Genomic DNA, 22027 nt, shown 5'->3' with positions numbered 1-22027 from the left:
AAGAAAAATCGCATGAAAAAAGACCGCATAAAAACAGATTTGGGTGTTTTGTTTTTGGCAGAACTGTAATTTTCTCCAAAAAGTTGGATTTCTGAAATTTTTTATAGCTACAAAAGTTTACTTTCTTTACAGAGTTCATTGTTCTCGGGTTCCTATTTCACGTACAACGTCGTACAACCGTTGTGTATGCGTGTGAAAAAATAATGAGTCAAGAGTTTAAGAAATCGGTTTTATTTTCATATATATATGTATATGTATTAAAATGCATAACAGTCGATGAAGGAAGAAATGCTTTTACATGAAGAGGAGAACACAACATATTTTACAGAGAGAAAATTGACAAAAAAACATGTCAGATACTACACGCACATATTACGTTAGGGGGAAAACATTACCAGAGCCAGAGTGCTCAAATACTTGCCAAGTCTTCATGCTATCTTAGTGCAAATCAATGAAAACGAAATATTTTCGGTATTATTTTTCGAAAGTATTGCTTATATTTTTTTTAAATCCTTACAATAAAATAGAAGCCTGAACTTAGTGTTCAGGTGGGCACAAGTAAAAAAAAAGGGGGGGGGGGTAGCAAAATATGCTTGGGGGCCCCCTTTAATTGCATGTAACAAAAGACAGTACTTTCTTTAAAAAAAAACTAATTTTGATTTTCAGATGTTCCACTTAATTTAATGTTTTATGAAGCTAGTTGCAATTAAGAAAAAAAAAGAAAAACGTAAGGCTACAAGTTATTTTTAAGAATAGCTATACAGTACAACTGTAAATGAAAAAGATACATATAGTATCACAAATTATTTCAATTTCAAACACATGTGGCTGCTAATAAGTTATTTGTGCTAAAAAATGCGTATTACGCATTTTAAATACAATGATGTTTTATCATAAATTACGAAAAAAAAAACACAGCTTTTAATTAGGAAAAAATATTCAATGATTTAAACGTATATTGTGTCACAATTTTCACCCTTAAACGTAATATTGTATCGCCAATAAATATACCATGTTCAGCACTAACAACGTACATCTATTAGCATTATAATTTTTTTTAACAAAATAAAATGCCGCAACAAGTACTTGGAAGGCGTGGCAAAAATAAGAGTCTGGCTCTGGTCTAAGACGAAACCAACATGACGAAGAAAGCAGGGATGTCAGGTCCTGGAATAAAAAGATAGTTGGACAATCTGTCGTAAAGGGCGGAGTTTAGTTCCAATTTCTCTAACTTTCTCACTGGGGGAAATATTACTCCATTATTTCAAATTTTGTGTTAATTTTCGTTTCTGCTATAAATATTTTTTTGACCATGAAAATACGCAATACATTCCAATAAAATTCTCTCCGGGATAAACTTGCAACCACTACATGCGATTTTGGCATCCTAATTTAAAGGACGTAATAACTTTCTCTATCTAAAATATTTTAATAGTATGCCTACTGTTTTCTAATCACATTTGCAATGGCCGAGAGATCAATAAATGTCAAATATTTCTTTTTATTTAAATAGCTATATCGTATATACACTTTTTACAAATTCTTTAATTTTTTACAAATATTATTAAGCTACAAAACTAGTGCGGTTCAAATTTAAAGTTTAATTACTTTTGCCTATTTTTTAGGCACAAAAACTCAAAAGGAAAAAAAACCCTGTTGAACTAAAAATATTGCTGATAACATAACTAATTTTAAAGTCTACGAAACATTTTCATTTCTTTACATTTGTAATTTCAATTAACGATGATTATTTTATATTAAAGGTTTTTAAACATTGAAAATAGCGAATAATAAAATTTAGATATAAACAAAAAAAAATACCCTGTAATATTTTTGTTTAAAAACGTGTGCATTAGACTTTCCGAATTTTCTACAGCTAAAAACATAAAATGATTGCATAACAAATAACTTGAACTAATAACAGTTATGAAACTATATATTTAATCATAGTCTACATTACTTAATTTTTTATTGAAGCAATTTATTTTGGAAAAAAAAATAGCTTTCAGTATGACTGTGATTTCTTTTTGCAAAGCTGCATTTGTTTATCTGAACTAATTAGTAGCAAAATATTTTTAATTACCGAATTGTTTAAATATGTAAACAAATCTGAAAATTAATCAACAGAAGCACAGCGTTATACGATAAAACCGTTCAAACTTAAAATACAATGTTTATTTACAGGTTTTACTTTTAAAACGTTTACAACTTTAACTAAACAATGGCCTGATTTAAAAAAAAAAAATAGTGTTTTGTATGAATTAAGAATTTTCAGTATAAACATTTAACAAATAAGTTGAAAAGATTATGTTGGACCTAATGTTATCTTTGAAGAAAATGAAGTTAAAAAATAATTAATTTATCAAATATTGAAAAAAAGATTTTTAATAGTAAAATACCGATGAAAATAAAACTTACAACCCATTAATGAGACTACGCAGTTGCTTTAAGAAAAATCTCAATATCTATATTTGTTGTCTTTCTAATAAATATGAGAAAACATAAATATCACATTCAGATATATTCGATTCCTGCTATAAACCATTAAAATTCATTACAGTCCTTTGCATTTTTTTTTCCATTCTGAGCGAAATGTTCAACTTATGCTGAGTTTAAAACATTGCAAGAATACAAACATGGAAAGCGCACGGGTGAGCTACGAGAAAGCAAATAATATTTTGCCATACCTTTAAAAAACACTGGGAAGTACGCAAAACATGGGATTTGTACATCCCTTTGCCATGAAGTTTTATGAAGTAGAAGAGATTAAAAATAAAATATCCTCATAAATATTCTCGAGGATCTGCCATCCCTTGCACATTTCATTACATAACAGACAAAATGCAAACGTCTGCATGTCAACCGTTGCCACAAAAACAAGTAATGTATAGGAAAAGAATTGCTCAATGCAATGAAATACCACTGTACTAATCTAACGTCCTAAAAATCTGCAACAAGTTTTTTTCGAAGAAACAAAACTGCCAAAATTGTTTACTACAGGATGGCAGAATATGTTTTTAGGTGAATCGGATAATATTTAATATTTCTTTAAACTTTCATTATGATGCATATTTAATGTAGGTGATACAAAAAACATTTCGTTCTTCAATATTGCACTCAATTAAAAACAAACAATTAATTGTTCTATAATACATATTGATAATTTTATACATGACGATACTTAAGAACTTCTTAAGGGTACTAAGGTCTTAAGAACTTCTAATTTGTGCCGCTTTGACTGCATTAATTTGTTTTCTTTTCAAAAAAATAAATTGCTACCATGAAAGATTTAATTTAAATATCAATTGTGTACTAAGTTAATTTTTTGACTTCTACTGATGCATATTTTCTTAGTAAATTAACTATTACGTTATAACATCCGTTCTTTTAACAACATTTCATTCAATATTTTAGGTTCAGACAAGTGAGCCTCGAACAAGGCAAAATTCTCTTCGGAAGGGCAAAAATTAATAATTTGCCAAATGGAACTCCAAATTTCGCTGAATGATGATAATTCTCCGAATGGATTTTCAAATTTTGCCGAATAATGATAAATTTGACGAATCGTCAGGTAAAATTTTTTGGAAGGTCACAGTGACCTTCCTTGCCCTCCCATCGGGGCGAGCCCTGGGTTTAGGCTTTATCAATCTTGTAGCCTTCTGCTAGTTTAGTTTTTTAATTTTAAGCAAAACATTGAGTTTTTAATATTATCCTATTGAATCAGTTATTATTGAATGGAAGATCTTGTTTGGATGGAAACGGTTAGAAGTGTTAGCTTTGGATAGGAGGCAAAACATGCTGGAAGATCTGCAAAGCTTTCAACCACATAAGTCTAAGCAAAAATGCTCTATTGCTACAGAACAATGAGATTAGCTGGACATGTTTGTCTAGCTGCACCATGTAGAAGGCATAGCATATTTTACGTAACGTACAGTACATATTTAACAAATATATGACATAAAAATGCAACGTATGCAGAGTAAGTGAAAGAGTTGACACCAAAACAAAATCATTTGTCATTTAGTAAAAAAACTAAAGAAACATTAGTTTTAGTTGCCATTTAGTTAAAAAAACTAAAAGAGCGTTAGATTTAGTTGTCATTTAATTATAAAACTAACTGACAACTTTTGAATAGCAAGTCATGGGGCAAAGGTTGACAAGCTTCGGATTGCGAAACGATTGAGGGGGGAGTGATATGTGCGAAGAGTCTGTGTGGAGTGTCTTCTTGTGCTTCTGGTGGAACGCTAGGAAAAAAGAAGAGGAGCGGTTAAGGAGCGTACAGCGTCAATGCCTGAACAATCTTCGGATCATGTTTCGAGCCTTCTTTGAATTCCTCTAAAGAAAGCTGGTTGTCGTGATTCTGTGGAAACAAAAGAAACATGTATGAATTATAGCTAGTAGTTTCAAAATAAATCTAAGTCATTCAATTTTTTTAACTCTAGATTTTAAAACAGATATTTTCCCTTAAATAGGAGAAGTAAAAGATGAACTATAGCAAGTATTCCACGAAAAATGTTTCTTTTGAAGCGTTCCAGTGATTGACGAAAAAGCTCTGCAATTACAAGACATATTGTCTTATCGTAGCTACATTTAAGTTGTAATTGTGTGCTAGCTTGAAGGCATCTACCAGCTGCAGGAAATACTGTGATGAACCTATCGATGGCAAAACTATTTATTATTATGAATTTCCAGAGGTCAGAGTAACTTCTATAATAGTTTGTGATGAACATCTTACTAAACAGTACTGTTTTCTGTTCGATTTAGTTCTAAGTACATCCCCAACATGATACGCACTATCATTGTTTGATAGAATATTGCCATTATATACGGAACATTTTGATCTTCTGAGGAAAAAATATCAAACTAATCATTATATCTTTCGTCGTCTCAGAGCAACAGTAAGATATCTTAATGTTATTTCTGGGATTAGATATCGTACTGTTGCTCTTAGGCGACGATATATACAATGAATCTTCTGTAGTTAAACAAAAATAATTCTTAATAAATGTTTTGAAAACATTCTCCGTCAAAATAAAAGTAAAATGAGAAACAAGGTTAATATATGCAGTAGATGACAATGAAATTCAAGCCTTATTTCTTCTTGAACTCTTTTAGGCTGTCTTTAAATGATGTCACACTTTTGCTCAACATTGTAGACCTCCTCCTCTTTTTTACAATGTGTCACACTTTACCTTACCATATCATCTCCCCTTATCACATCTCACTCTATACTTCATAAATACATTTGCATTAAAACAATGTGCGATGTCACATCCTTGTCATCCTCTCTCGCCTCTTCGCCACAAGCTGTCACATTTTCGCGAACTCCCATCCTTCTCAAAGTGTGACATACTTTGTAGACGGCCCCTTCGTGATGTTTTGCGCATAGTTAGAGTTACAGGAAACCCTGTTCAGAAACTTTGCCTCTCATAATTACGTACGTTAGAATTTTTCAGCGCAATAATGAATTAATCCGTAAACATGGCTTTTCAGATTCATGAAGACATGTATACTCCTGTTTGTGAAAATTGCAACACCACGAAGGACTTACGCGAGTGAGCTGAAAATTTCAGGAAATGTAAAGTAGGTCACGATATGCAAATGATTACAATTACAGACCGGTAGCGCATGAGTATGCTAAGCAGCACCCTCCTAACGGCGGATCGATCCGAATATAAATAGACGGCTGTAGCGAAGCGTGTATGATTATCGGTGGTTATATGCTAGAGTAAACGTTAACTGAGTCTTTACTATGCTTCTTCGACGAAAGAAAGCGAAATTTGAGCCAATTTCGGAGTTTGAACGGGGCAGAATCGTCGGCCTTCGTGAAGCTGGATTTTTTTATCGTGCAGTAGCTGCTCGTGTGCAGCGTAACAGCAGCACAATCATGCGTATTTGGAAGAAGTGGACGGACGAGGGTCAGACAGCTCGGAAATCCGAGAGTGGACCACGAAATGTGACGTCAGCTCGCAATGACAGACACCTGGTGCGTATGGCACTAACGGACCACACAGCTTTTTTTTTAGACGATTGGCAGGACAGTGGTCAACAGCTACATGTGTTTTATTGCGTGCTTCATCAATTCGGAGACGTCTGCTGCAGCGTGGGCTGCGCGCAAGGATTCTTTTATACAGGATTCCGCACCCGCAAAACCATCGCCGCCTGCGGCTACAATGGGCCAATGTGCATAGGAGCTGGCGTGCTAATTGGCAGCAGGTCGTCTTTTCTGACGAATCCCGCTTCAATTTGTGGCAGCATGATGGCCGAATTCGTGTGAGGCGCTATGCCGGTGAACGGCACATTCTGGAGAGCATTATCGAATGCCACAGTGAACGAACACCGGGAGTCATTGTCTGGGGTGCCGTAGCATATCATGGACGATCACGATTGCTACAAATTGTGGGCAATTTGAAAAGTACCCGATACATAAACGAAGTTTTACAGCCCAAGCAACCCCTTTCCTGGAAGGATTGCCAGGGGCTGTATTCCAGCTGGATAATGCCCGTCCACATATCGGCAGGACTGTCAAATCCTACCTCGATTCTCAGCAGGTAGAGCTTCTTCCCTGGCCTGCATATTCCCAGGCTATGTCACCGATCGAACATGTGTGGGATTTCGTTGAGCGGCGTCTCGCTCGTGATCTTCGTCCTGTTGCTTCGACAGACGAACTTTGGTTGCGCATACAAACAATATGGAATACTCTTCCGCAGGCAAATATTCAAACTTTGTTTCACTCCATGCCGAGTCGTGTAGCAGCTCTTATTGTGGCGCGTGGTGGCCACACAAAATACTATTTTCTATCTATTTTTATTGTTTGTTTAGTTTAAAAATGTAATCATTTATTTGTACCATTTGTACATCATATGTTTGCTTCCTTTATGGTGTTGCAATTTTCAAACATTAGTGTATTTTTGTTCTTGCTAATAGCACTGTTTGAAATTTTAAAAGGCAGAAACATTCACATTCCTGTAATTTAGTGAATACAAAGAGTGCTTATTTTATGCAAAGTGATAAAGAGCTTTCAGCTTCCTCCTTATCAATTTCACTGAACCATTAGCCCGGCCAAGAAAACATAAATTCTGTTATACTACGCCATGTAGTTAATGAAAATACGGTCTTCAAGAAGGCTGACGACGCAGCTACAAGGACTTAACTAAATGTTTTGTGAAGGGGACGGCTTTATTGTTTACCATTAAATATATCTTTTCTTCATGACATTTCACATAATGAGCATTCAAAGTGGTTTTGAGTCACAATTTCTCTGTCTAAATTGTTTCTTTTAAACTCAAATGTACTCTAATTTGGTTTGAAAGGTTTTTTTTTTTTCTGTAAGATGGGAGAGAAAATCCAAGTAAATTACAGATTTATCTAAAATTAAGAAATAATACTCATGACAATTGTTTAAACTAAGTTATTAGCCTGGTTCAAAGTTATTCATCTTGTTATGGTTCCTTTAAACCACACCAGAAATGGGAGACAAAAGTATTACATTTATATAAAAGTTTCGCTACTTTAGAGAGAAAAAATCAAATATATCTGTTGTGTGTGTGTGTGTGAGAGAGAGAGAGAGAGAGAGAGAGATACCTCCTTTCTCTTTCTATTTCCCAACAACACAATATTTCTGTCATTAATTATATTAATTGAAATATTACACTGTACGAAAAACAATTTAAAAATTACTACATTTTTAAAAAAATGCTTTCAAATAGTTTTGCAGAACTACTCAATCTTATATTGTAAAATTTTGCCAACTTCTTTTTTTTTTCTATCTCTCCTGTTTATTGCAAAATTAAAAGTAGAAAATCTATTTTATTTTCTTTACAAGAAAGTAAAGCACTGGGCCTCCTGGTTTCTTTTAAACTCAAATATACTAAAAAATTGAAGAGGTTCAATGTTAATAGTTCACATTAAATGAATATAAGGTTTTTTCAAAGTTTCAAGAACGGCAAAGTCAAAAAAGTCGACCTTTTTTCCTCTAGTTCTAACAGTGACAGATAAACTCTATCACACCTATTTAACTAACTTCTTTGAACCAAATTTTTTAAATCGAAATGGTTTTTGCAGCAATAGATATTTCAACAAAAATTTAGACAGTGCATAAAACAGTTGCAATAAGTAGCAACAACTTTGTGTGACATGTTCTATCCAATTTTCGTCAAACTGTTACAGTTCCGTTTTTTATGTTATTTTGAGAAATAAATTAGTAACAATATTTTCTTTAAATAAAAATCTAAAATATTGTACAACGGAGAAAACTGGTGATTATTAAAATGTCCCATACAGTATTGATTTTCAATAAGAGCAATATAAAATAGCACAGGTTACATACAATTGAGGAAAAATTCTATTCCAAACATTAAGTATATTTTAAATTTAAACTTTTAAAAGTGAGTTTGTTGAGTATTACTAAAAAAACTTATTTACGAGTATATATTTCATAATTTTGTTGCAAATCATAACTTAAATTTCTCACTCGAATACTGAAAAAAAATATTAAAAAAAATGTGCGAAACATTTTTCTTCTTTTTGGATTTATGAGCAGTTTTTACTTCCTTCAGACCTAGTGTCTGGTACAACGGGCATGAACTTTGAACAGCTGCTAACCATGCAATAATGTATTTAACTACTTTAGACGTTGGTTAATGAAAGTCACACATTATTATGGACATTAGAATTAGTTATTGTGCAAATTAATTTCTTTTATAATAACACTGTTGTATGAACTGCATATTAAACAACGAATGGAGAAAAACTATGAACAAAAAATGCAGTATTATACAAGACACTAACTAAAAATATGATATAAACTTTAAAAGAGGCTTTTGAAAATTACTTTGTCCAATTGTTCGAAAATCCTGTCTACTCTCTTTTTGGGATCATCTTCCGAATCTTCCACTTTGGCTTGACTACCCTAAAAGGAAGAAAGAAACTGGATTTACAATATTGATTTCGTGTCTCTTTAGGTAATGGTTAATTGTAATGTTAAAAAAATATAATTAATGCGTTATACTTAAACATGATTAAAATAGACGTTTGGAAATTAGTGCTATCGAATAAAGTTTGGACACATGTTTTAATTACTCTAGAGAATAATGTCGTATATCACATAGAGTCACGGAATGCTTAAATCCTCTTTTCACCAAGGTTTTCTGTTTGGCATCAGTGCTCGGTAAGTTAGAAAGAATTGAAATGCACTTTTTACAATGGAAGCCTAGAATTTATATACTTCAGCTTCCTTGCACAAGATTGCTTATTTGGTTTCCGCTAAAAATAAAGCATGAAGAAACTTCTACTTCCCACAATTCTTAGTCGCTAGTACGGAATCCAAAACGCTTTTCTACAGGTATATCAAAACCTTTTTTTTTGTCTTGCAGATACTGCGCTTTACCTTCCCACGGCAAAAAAAGAGCTAGAAAGGTTATTATCCAATGAAGATAAATTACAATATTTAACCTTCGTAATATGATTTTGGATTCATTAATGGTTTTTGTTTGCGTTTGAATAGATAAGATCAGCTACCGTAAATTTTCTATTTCCAAGATCTCTAGGTCTGTGACAGGTTTTCTCATGTAACTCCATGTGGTTTTTCATGAAGTAATTTGTAAGATATTGCTTTCTACCACCTGCATTACATACCACTGATTGTGTTATATTAAGGCAAGTCTGGCAAGAATTAGGTTTTAAAGTTGATGTGTACCGCATCGCGAAAAGTTTACATGCTCTGCACTTGTGAAGCAAGCATAAATACCTTGTGATATTTATTCTCATTAAATACTGATTTGAATATAGTAATACTCTTAAAAATATTGGAAAGTTTTAAAAAGACTGGGAGGTTACCCTCTGTACACAAACATCGTTCATATGAAATGTAAAACTAGATCACACTCCTAATTGCGGGAAAGTAAGCGTTCATTTAAAATGAAAAACTAGATCGCATTCATAAGTGCAAGAAAGCAAATGCTTATTTGAAATGAAAAATTGATTTACATTCACATAAGTACGAGAAAGCAAGCTTTCATTTCAAATGAAAAACTATATCATATAAGTATGAGAAAGCAAGCGTTCATTTAAAATGAAAAACTATATCACATAAGTATGAGAAAGCAAACGTTAAAAAAAAAGAAGAAAAACTAAATCGTATGCGTGTGCAAGAAAGCTAAAGTTGATTCAAAATTAAAACTGAAACACATTCACAAGTGTAAGAAAGCTGACAATAGTCAAGGGTCTATTGCATAAAATTAACTAGTATCAAAATGTACAAAATGGAAAAGTATGAAAATAATATTGATACAGGAAAATATGGAAAGAAAGGATTCCTCATAAAATAATAGTAAACATGAAATATGTATTTTAAAACAAATTTCGGACCCTTTTTACTCTTGATTTTTCATATGTACGTGTATTTTCTCTTTGAAAATAAAAACCTGCCTCGTAAATATGATTCTAAGAAAATGCAACTCAAACATTGGTCATTTTTTATCTCTTTTTTTCCATACTTAAAAACGGAAAAGTAACTTTGAACAGAAAGTCAAAAAAGATAATCACCTAACAGAGCAAGTTTTCTGGCAATTTATTTTTGTTGAAGTAAACATAAAGCTTGGAACTTCTGTTTGTTAAAGTTCCCGTTCGCGGTCATTTGAAATGCAAATTAGGAAGGAACATTCATCTGTAAACGATTTAAACTACCCAACCAGTTTCCTAGCCTTAAGGAAAAGTATATGAAAAATATGTTTGTGAAGAATGCAAATGAAACTTACTGAGCTTGTCTCTGAAAATGAGGAATTTTTTTGAAAAGCGCTTTTTACAACATTTTTCTCTTAAAGAAACGATTCAGAGATATGAGAAACTGATTTAAGCTGCAATATTTTTCCTGTTTATTTATTAGTATTTACTAGATATGACAAAGCATTACTTATGCTTGTTTTATAATCGGTTTTGTGAGATAGTTTATAAAACTGTAAATCACAGCAATTTAGGAATAAAATTTCTGTATCATTGAAATAATGCATTGTCAAAAAATGTACGTATGATGAGCCAGATTATTTTTTTTTAAATTTTTTAATGCAACAACTTAATATTTGCATGCGCTAACTTATTGCGCACACTTATTTTACATTCAAAATTTATCTTTTGAAATGTTTTCATACATATCGTTGCCTCAGAACAACACTAGGATATCTTACTATTATTTCTAGGCTAATTGTCTTACTGTTGCAACCGTCTTCGGCAAAGGGGTGCATGTGAGCAAATGAGAGCATTTTTTTTAAATACCATAAAGTGAAGATATAAATTAAAAAAAAAAAGAACTCCATGCCATTTTTTTGAAAGATAAAGGAATTAAAAAGTTTTTTCACATGTGTCCCCCTTTCCCCTACGCATTATTCCGTTGACCAATTCCATCAAAACCAAAACTATTGCTGAAAGTTTCTGAAATCTCGCCATCTGAACGTTTTCCAAAATGAATAGAACAAGTTTGGTGATTTTCGTATAAGCAATCTGTCGCGCACATGGCGACGATTTGTTTTTCACAAATTGATTGACGGAAAAATACGTAAGTTCCCTGATGTCAAAATATCTGACAAACGTTCTGGGTATGTGATTTTTCCACGTAATGCTCAGCGTCATATGGTGTAGGCAGCAAATAATAAGATAAATGACCATATGTATAACACATTATTACAAATCTTAATGAAGTATTATCCATTACACGAAGCTGCACATTATAAACTTTAAAATCGCTAGTCGAATATTTAGAATAACTCATAATATGTTGTTTAAAATATGGGGAAAAAATTGTAACTTCTTTCACAGTAAAAAAACAATTATATATTTTTTAAAACATTATCCTCATCAGATCTGATTAATACTGATCAGAATGTATCTCATTTAATGTATGTTTATGATTATTTAAAAAAACGATAAAAAGTAGGGTAAACTTGATTAGCCACATAAGAATATTGTCGAAAAAACTTACCAGCATTTGATAGATGGCGTCTACAATGCTATACATTTCTTCTCTCGTAATGTAACCATCGTTATCGACGTCATACAGTTTGAATGCCCCTGCAAATACAATTTTCTTAATCATTTACGAAAATATTATGAAAATTTCACGAAAAATTACTTGCTGATCTAAGAAAAAAAATGCAAAGAGTATTAAAGTGATATTAGCAAATACAACTACATAAAAACATGTTGTACTTTTCGAATACATGTTCTCGCTTTTTCGTGTTATATTTTAATATGGTACCAAAAAGCTACTTGTAATTTATAACAAAAGTTTCTTAGAGTAAACGAAAATTCTTTCCTTTAAATATATAAGTAAATATTGTGCAGTAATTTCGTTTAGACGGCAATATACGAGGCTTTAACTGTATCCTTACTTTTGTTGGGAACTGACATTTTAATAACATTCCTATTTCAGTCTACACTCTTCATTTATAAAACACCTAAAGACACTGCTTAGAATTTTGCGCACACTCTAAAGAGAAGATACATGGATCTAAACCGACTTCGTTTAAACGAGGTATCGATGAAAAGACTTTCCGATAGTCGAAGTTTTATTGTACTTGGTTATGCCACACTAACAGTCTGTAAAATATGTAATTTGATGCGTCAGAAATTCTAAACTTGTATCTCATCCGCTGTTACATCCACATTTAGTATTGTCATAACGTTCGATATTTTCGCCCTGGATGCACATGTTGCAAACTTATATGCTTTTACTTTAGTTTTCAACAAATAATTACATAAATTTTTATTTTCACTTAAGCGTTTATTTACTGATATGCAATATCTTCCAGACGCCGATAGATAAGGAAAATGAAAACAATTTATTCATTCACCAATAAAAAAAAAATAATACAGTTGTAGAGTAAAAACTTTTTTTTTTTAAACAAAACGTCGGTATTTCAATTTCCTTATTTCTGAATAAAACTTGTATTTCTTTACAAACTATGTTATTGGCGGCATCTTAGTGTAAATTTCTTAAAACAAGACCAAGTGTTAAACGCTAAAACATTTAAAAAAATGCTCTAATTTAAAAATTAAATTTCTGTAATAATATAAAACAAGAACTTAATGTTATATAAAAACAAAGAATTGACATTGCTGTTTATTTTTGTTGTCACTCAAATTTAATTTTAAAATTTTACGGGAAATTAAATTTTAAATTTCATATCAAAGTTTTTTTTAGTAATTTATTCCCAGATATAAATATACCTACAGGTGTATGTTGTATGTATTTAAAATTTACAACGGTTTTATAGCTACTTAAATAAACTGCTTTTGTATGCAAAAGAATGGGAAAAAAATCATCAACGATCAAATGTAATTTTACAAAGTACGCCATTCCATTTAAATTGCACAATTTCATCACAGAGCCTGCTCAAAAAAGATACACAATCAACAAAATGAATTTAAGATGTAAATTCTATGCGATATAGAAAAGAGAAAGTCATTTTATTGGCCATTTAGAAAAATAATGACGCACTTGAAAACATATAATTGAATCTGAAAATGTTCAACAATCTAGCCTGAGTCAGAAGGAACTACATAATCGTACCAAATGCAAAGCATAAATTTTTTTAGAAATGTAACACTTGAAACAACGATTTAGTTTCATCATGCAGTGATGTAGCGAAAAATATTCAGCAGAAAAAAAACATAAAGTCGAGCATAGTTTTGCTTAATAGCGCAGAAATAGTGTGTGACTTAGCGTTAACTCATTTTTTTATACTTAAAGATGACGCTTGATGTTTACGTACTGAAAAAAAACAAATGTTAAACAGTTTGAATTTCAAAAAATATCGCTTAACATTGTTTCCTTCTTAGCAAGAAAATAAATTTTATTCCTTTCTTGGATTTTTTTTTTTTTTTTTTAGATCAATTTACTAGTTTTTTTTAAAAAATCAATTTGCTACATAAAGATCAATTACTAGCCCTACAACACTTACATTTCTATTTTTGTTAACCTAAATGAGAACGAAGGTGCTAAACAAAAATTAGAAGAATATTTAAGGATGGATAATTAAAGTGTGGTTGGCTGGTTTGCTTTGTTTGAATGATGAAGAGTTTTGATAAGCTATACTGCGCCAAACGATATATTTAAGACGGGAATAGGAGAAAAAAGTTAACAAAAAAGTACTAAAGAATACAATACATATAACTGTAAAAACACTGTCGAAGTAAGCACACAAAAAAAATTAAACGAAAAAAAGTAAAGGAAGACGATTAAGAATTTAAAAGAAAAAAAACATATTAAAACACAAAGACGAAGCAGAAACGACGACGAGAAGACCACCACTAAATTGAAAATGGTAAGTTAGAAAGAAAAGAATCTTGGATGATGTGTGTCAGCCTCAGACAATTTCGTCAAGAACAAAAGAAAATGATTAAAAAGGAATATAATTGAAGTTCGAACTGTGACAAAGTACTAGTATAGGTAACATTGTTTAAATGACTCTACGTGTTAGTTCCCGTAAGTTCCGTAAGGACTGCAGTTTCGTACTTATTGGCACTCATCAACCCAGAATAGGAAATGAGTGAGATGGAGGTGGAAAACCTCTTAAGAAAGCCAAGAGTGCCAAACAAACTTGCCTCCTTAAAAGGTTTTCCACCTCCAGCTCATTCACTTCCTATTCCGGGCTAATGAGTGCTAAAAAGCACGAAACTTCAGTCCTCAGATTGAATGACTAAGCTGCCGGTGTATTTCATGACTATACATGTGTTGCATATCAGATCAGGTTTATGAGAGCAAAAAGTGTTTGTTTTTTGTACATCTGTGGTGACCAATGTCAAGAAAGGGCCGTGGAGTCAAAGGAAAAAGCACTGACTGCGACTCCTGGAGTTTAAAAGCCTCCAATTTGAACCCTTTTACCACAAAACGATTGGGACTCCTCCTACATCATAGCTACAGACTTGAAGTGAAAACGACCCACCCCAACAACAAATCTTGAATTATTTATGTTCCGATTATTTTTACATAAAGTCAGTCTGACTTTACGACTGCAACTCCACAGTGCTGATCATAGCTATTTCTCTTTTGGTAATCTTCAGTGATCTGAAGCAAACTAGTGTGGAAATTAGATTTATAAAGATTCTCCTAGTCAAAAGCTAACTTCCTATAGCATTATTTTTGCTGCTTAAGAAAGCAATATTGTAAATTGAGTATCTTGTATTTTTAGTAAAAATCACTCAAAAAACTGAAAGATAAAATTAAGTGTTTGACTTTTGATCATAAAACAGTTCCTTGAACAGTCTACACTATCAAGCGCAGAAACATGCAAAAACTTTAGAATTTTGACTTGAAATGAACTTTCTTTTCATTCTGTAGGTGCATTCTTAAACTGCTACTTTCTCACTCAGTTGAAAATTCTTTTTGACATAAAATAAAAATAATTTTGAGCTTTTAATAACATGTAATCAACTTTTAATACCAATTATTCTCATTATTTGAGCAATCATGAATACTTTATTTATGACTGCTAAAAAGACCTTATTCCATTGAGATAGGATTTTTTATATATGTCTCTTATGAAAAAATATGTCATGTTTTGTTTATGAAATCAATTCGGTGCATCTAAATTTTATTTATATTAACAAACGTGGTACAAATAATTAACAAAAGGAGGAAGCAGTCATTGTAATAAAATAATTAGTTCTAATAATTCACTTCTTCTATTCTTATAATCTAAAAACAGATGATTCCAGAAAATGCTTTTTTTTTTCTTTTCAAAAATATCAATAATTTTACTGTTAAGACACACACAAAAAAAAATCAATTTTTTAGTTAAAATGATTCTATGGATAATTACTAAATTCCACACCGTATCGACTTGAAGTAATTTGGCAAAATATCATAATGGTTTAGAAAAATTTCTAGTCGGTTTTGTTCCTGAAACAAATCCTCAATAAAATAATCCTTAATGGACAGTTTTGTTAAGATGCTTTAATTCGTCATATCACCAATTAATTCATAAAAGTTTCCTAAACAATTACGTTACATAATCTATCATATTTTAAAGATGTAAAGTTATCTTATATATAACAGCTAAAATCTGTTATCGGGTAAAGCTCAAACGTCCAACAATGAAACTCGCGCGATAGTATGCGAGATGGCATTATTTCATTGTTGGAGAAATGAAAATTCTAATTTTTTCAAAAATAATTAGTAATAATTTTTGGCAACTTTTGAGAATCCAATGTTTTACTGATGAGACACTTAGAAGAGATAACTTGCCACTACGGTTTCAACTCAAGCCAGTATGGTAAAGCAAGATGCATATTTTATTCTGATAAGCGTTTTGTATGACGTCAATTTGAACTATTAGAAATTAATTACGCAATACAAGCTGACTATCAAGTTAATTTAACACACAGTAAAAATAAAGGCTGTATTTGCAGCGTATACTGTTACGGCATTTTTACTCGTTACCAATGTCCAGTATCAATAATCAAAATTTAACTGAATAAAGAACTATTTTAACAATATGTTAATTTAAAAAATATGTCATGTCATGAAACATATGAAAACTTTTGTGTTAAACATTTTTCTTTCATATATATATCTATTTAAACCCGTCAAATTTTATGGGAAACCTTTTTAATAAAGAAGCAATTTGCCCCTGTCATGCCATGACGGGTGATTTATATTTTTTCCCTTTTTTTCTTATCTAACAGTTTGAGCCTTTAGTTCGTTTTCCACTATTGAATCCATATATTTTGCGATAACTTTTCAAGGCATTGGTTTTAGTATCGCCTATTAATGTACTTTTAATGATCATATAGTGGTTATTAAGAGACTTACTTTTGGTACAGTATATATGGCCATTGTAATCACACACACTTTTGCACATTGTAAAAGATTTTTGTGGTAAATACTGACTTATTGTAACACTGTTATTGTTGCATGTGATCTGATATGTGTGAACAAAATTTTAACAATGCGTAAATTTTACTAATCAGTGCGAAACAGTTTTGTTGAAAAATTGATCAAAGGCTGTATAAGTGTTCATGAAGTTTATATCTTTTATAATATTGCTTGCATTAGTCCCTGTAAAAATCTAAGATTTCAGTAGTGTAGGCTGGAAACTTTTTATGTTGCTTCATGTAGGCAATTTTTAAAATTGTCCTTAGGACCCCATTGGGCAGGTAAACCCTAATATACGTAGTAGATACGGGGGATCCTGGGGTGCCGCTCTGATATTGTTATTAGGTATTCCACCCCATAGAGCATGGCTTTATTTTTTTTAATTTTTTTTTTAATTTTTTGTGTAGTAAAAGTTTTAAAAAATTTCCATTGCTAGAAGGCTTAAAGGGCAGTTGTAAGGAAAAAACAGAAAAATTAACTTTTTACAGATGTCAGAAAACGTTTTAGAAGAAAACGCGTCATATTAATCATATTAACTCATTATTTCTCATACAAGAGAAATCCGAAAATATTCGAGAATGGTCCATGTAAATCTGGGAGGAGTACTTTAGTCATCTTGGATTGCTCCTTTTGTCTTCCCTGCTAATAAAACTCAGAAGAGAAAAAAATGGTTTCTAAATCTTGAAACACTTGTTGTTCTGTGTTGGAATACAATGTATTTTGATATCAGGAATATTGGTTTAGTTGTTCAACTGATTTTAAATGGAGTCAGTGAAAATAACGTCGCATGTAACAGTTCTCGGATGGAATTGACTGAGCTGGCGGTATATTTCATATACGTTGTTTTTGTTTACTATATTTATTGAGGCTAATTTAACTATTTGGACATGCATCCATTTTACCCCAAAACGAATTAATATTCAAGAAAATGATTCTAAAATTTCTCCCTAATATAGCAACTTGTTTTCTTTCAGATGAAATGCAAAATAATAGTTTATATTTATCGCTAACGATCTGTTTTTTAAATGCTAAAACTCCCTTGTACAGTGGTTTTCAATCTAAGGAGCGCACCTCCATGGAGGCATAGCATTTGTGTCAAGCTGTCATTCAGCTGGTTCCAAAATATTATTTCTTAGAGCACAATAATAATATTATTTAGAAAATAATAATAATAATAATAATAATAATAATAATTTAACTAATGAAAATAATAATAACTATAATGATATTAATAACAACAAAAATAATAATAACAATAATAATGATGATGATGAAGATAGCAATAATAATAATAATAATAACAATAAAAATGATGATAGCAACATTAACAGCACTAATAAAAACAATAATAATAAGGAAGATAATAATACCCATAATGATACCAATAAAAATAATAATATAATTTATAATCATGATAACAATATTTAAAATAATAATAATTTAACAATGATAATAATAACAATAATAATTCAACAATGATAATAATTACAATAATAATAATAACAACAATGAGATGATGATGATAATAATGATGATGAAAACACTAATAATGATGATAACAGTAATAATAATAATAAAATTATAATTTATAATTATGATAGTAATATTTAAAATAATAATAATTTAACAATAATGATGATGATGATAATAACAATAATAATAACAATGATGATGATAATAATAATAATGATGATAATAATATTTAAAAAATTAATAATTTAACAATAATAATAATGAAAATAGTAATAAAATGATAATAATAGTAATATAACAATAATAATGATGATGATGCTAATAATAATAATGATAACAATAAGTATGATGATAGGAATAATAACAATTAGTATAATTATTATTAGTATTAATTATTATTATTATTATCTCTATTGGAAAATCGTAATCGGGAAAAACGTTTTCACTTCGAGTTTAAACGTCTGAGGTAAAAACATCGATAGGTTATTATTGACACTTCGGCTTCAGAAAATTGGCAAAAAACAAGCCCATTTATCGCAATAATATTGAATTACGATTTCTCTCAGGTTTTTTTTTTTTTTTTCAATTACCGGTTTTCTGTAATTTTACACGATTTCAAAAACGTAGAAAATCTATCGATACTTATATTACAAAGTAACATCGTAGCATTTATCAAAACAGATTATTTTGAAAATTTATCTGGGGACAAACGACGGCGGAGGTACGTACAAAGTTTGGATACCACTACCTTCGAATAAACAAAGTAGACAAAATGTATTCAATTTAAGAATCAAACACATCTACTTTTAACAAGAGTTTTCATATTGTAAGCAGTATATTTGTACAGTACATTTAATGATCATAAAAATGCATTAAGGGAATTAAAGTTCCTCCATGTTCGGTTTTGGAGAAAGACAAATTGCAGTCATTCGTTTTATTAAAACCAAAGTGCGGCACAGAATCACTTTACGAAACAGAAAATTAGTTTTATGACTTTAGACGGTGTTCGGTAACGAGCGATTAGATGGGTTAAAGAATTAATAGCACACTTGAGAAAAAAGCATCGATGACATTAAACTGTTTAAGTATAGAAACTATCCGCAATTTCGAAATTAGTATAATCAATTTGCTATGCTAGTAAAGTCTCGAATAAACACTGTAGACTGTACCACAGTATAACGCAATGTGTAAATTTGAAAGTGATATATTGTGTTTACTGCAGTCATTTAGGTAAAAGAAGGGTGGATTTGTCAAGGTATATGCATTACAGCCGTTTCTCCGTAAAATTGTGTTCGTTATATTGACTTTTTAAATTGATTATCTGACTCAAAATAAGATACAAAGACAAATAACTTCTCATATTCGTTTAATATTTAATTCATGAAGTTCCCGTTTGAATGCATAAATTATTTTAACATAAATGTAAACAACACTGTAAAAAAATTCTGGAACGTTACTGAATATTTCCGTGTAACGTTACGGGATTTCTATGGTTTTTATCCACTTCCTGGAAAAATCAAGTATCCTTGTCAAAAAGTTTCCTGAATAGCTACAAGTCGCACGAATGCAGACTTCTCACTGTTGTAAAAAATATATGTAGCTCCTAGTTTAAAGATTAACTAAGTGTATTTATAAAGTGTACCCGCTGCAGCTCGATTGCGGCCCGTCTGGACTGATAAGGCGTCCAAAGGGCGCAAATCAGTCTATGAACTACGAAGCTTTGCAAGAAATGCAGGCGAGTAAAATTCTTGATCCTTACTTGCAATTCTTTCTTAGCTGTGGCCATGTTTGCAATACTGCTTTTGGAGGTTTTTTCGAAACGCAGTATGGTGCCAAACTATTATAGTATGCCCACCTAAGTTTACTCTAAGATTCCAGAGACACGACTGACTTTAAACGGTAAGAGTTCTGAATATTTTAGGAAGTTTCCAGGATAATTTCAGTAAGGTTACTGAATTTTAGCGGAAAACGTTCCTGGTTTTTGTAAGATATGTTACTGGAAGAAGTTGGGCACATCAGCTGCCCATTATTTTTCAGGAACGTTTCTGAATCGTTTTTACAGTGAAGAATCAGAAGAAAAGTACATGTAGTTCTACACATTTATCAGAGAAATTTGTGTTGAAATTTTCTATTTTATTTTCCTTCTTTTAATGAAAGGTTACAATGAAATGCTTACTCTTCACAACCCGCGATCACACGAGACTTTCGTATCTCGCAAATCCCCGGTCCATCTTCGAAAAAAGTAATCAAATCTGGATAATTCACAGTTCAGTTGAAAAGAGGTTGAAACCGAACTACACCCAACAAATAAATTGATTCGTTTTGACTAGAGCATTCTAGATAAAAACCTAGCGGTTACTCTAGTAGAACAAAGGAAGAAGAAAGATCAACATTTATCCGGGAAATAAACAGAATGCGGTAAAAAGCAAGGTTTTTCCGGGGTAGAAAAGGTCTGCCTGAACGGATCTATTGAACAAATACCTGACTCAAAATGTTTGCATACATTTAACTATAGCTCGGAAGACATAAACACTAGAATAAAGAACAAGCCGTATGTGAATACTTTCTTTAGATTTGAATGATTTTTTTCTCATAGAAATAACAGCATCCAATCCAATTTCAAAACAGTTAGGCCATAAGATATCACAGCAAAGATGAGTGTTTTAGGCCTTGTTCTAAAACAGAAAGCATGGAATACAAGCGAAGTGTTCCTATTCCATTTGGGTGTGCTACCTCGAAAATATTACCTGCCAGAGTCCAGTAACAGTGAAGAAATACATGCTCATATGGTGCTCCTTTGCTTTATACACTGTAAAAACTATTCAGAAACGTTCCTGGAAAATAATGGGCCGTTGATGTGCCCAATTTCTGCAAGTAACATATCTTGAAAAAAAAAACAGGAATGTTTCCTGCTAAAATTTAGTAACCTTCCTGAAATTATCCTGGAGTATTTCTGAATCATCAGGAAATCCTTACGTTTAAAGCCAATCATGTCTCTGAAACCTTTAGAGATAACTTAGGTAGGTTTAATAACTAACTTGGCACCTTCCTCACTTACCACTAAAGCTTCAATTGCGTTACAGCAAACATGGCTAAAGTTAAGACAAAATTGTAAGTACGTATCAAGAATCTAACGCGCAATCCTGCAACTCTTGCAAAGCTTTGGAATTCCGAGACTGATTCGCTCTCTTCTGAAGCTTTTTGAATCTGAACGGGACGTAATCGGGCTGAAGCCATTGAGAAGAGATAAAATGGGAGAGGGTGAAGACTTTCTTACGTGAACTGAAGACCCCAAGTCACGTGATAGATTTCAAAGCAAAGCATTGGAAGAAATCTGGTTTATTTTGCCTGTTTCACGGAAAAACGTGCACACCATTCGTCGTTATTGAGTCACGTGACTTGGAGTCGTAGCCTCAGCTTTTGCTAAACCAATGATTAAACTTGCTCCCTCCATTTATATGCCTGCTCTAAATCTGAAGCCGATACACTCATTAACTACGCAGGAATTATTCTTTTAACTGATAGCTTAAAGTATTTTTCTCAACAATGAGAAGTACGCATTCGTACAACCTGTAGCAATTCAGGAAACTTTTAGACAATGATTCTTGATTTTTTCAAGAAGTGGATAAAAACCAGTGAATTCCCTAAACGTCTCACGGAAGTAATCAGTAGCATTTCGGAAAG

The 22027-nt window shown here is 31.6% G+C and overlaps 1 protein-coding gene across 1 annotated transcript in view; it reads right to left on the bottom strand.

The window, feature by feature from the left end:
• Window positions 1–4168: 4168 nt before the first annotated feature.
• The window catches only part of LOC129228090 (frequenin-1-like), a 353126-nt gene continuing 335267 nt past the window's right edge, over window positions 4169–22027 (bottom strand). The window contains exons 6-8 of the mRNA XM_054862729.1: window positions 11975–12063; window positions 8834–8911; window positions 4169–4360 (exon numbers count right to left, since the gene is read on the bottom strand). Of these exons, the coding sequence (XP_054718704.1) occupies window positions 4268–4360; window positions 8834–8911; window positions 11975–12063 (260 nt within the window). The 3' untranslated portion in view covers window positions 4169–4267. The remainder of the gene's footprint in view (window positions 4361–8833; window positions 8912–11974; window positions 12064–22027) is intronic.

The sequence above is a fragment of the Uloborus diversus genome, chromosome 8, assembly GCF_026930045.1.
Source record: "Uloborus diversus isolate 005 chromosome 8, Udiv.v.3.1, whole genome shotgun sequence".
NCBI classification, from domain to species: Eukaryota; Metazoa; Arthropoda; class Arachnida; order Araneae; family Uloboridae; genus Uloborus; species Uloborus diversus.
This window is presented reverse-complemented; position numbering and strand designations above follow the sequence as displayed.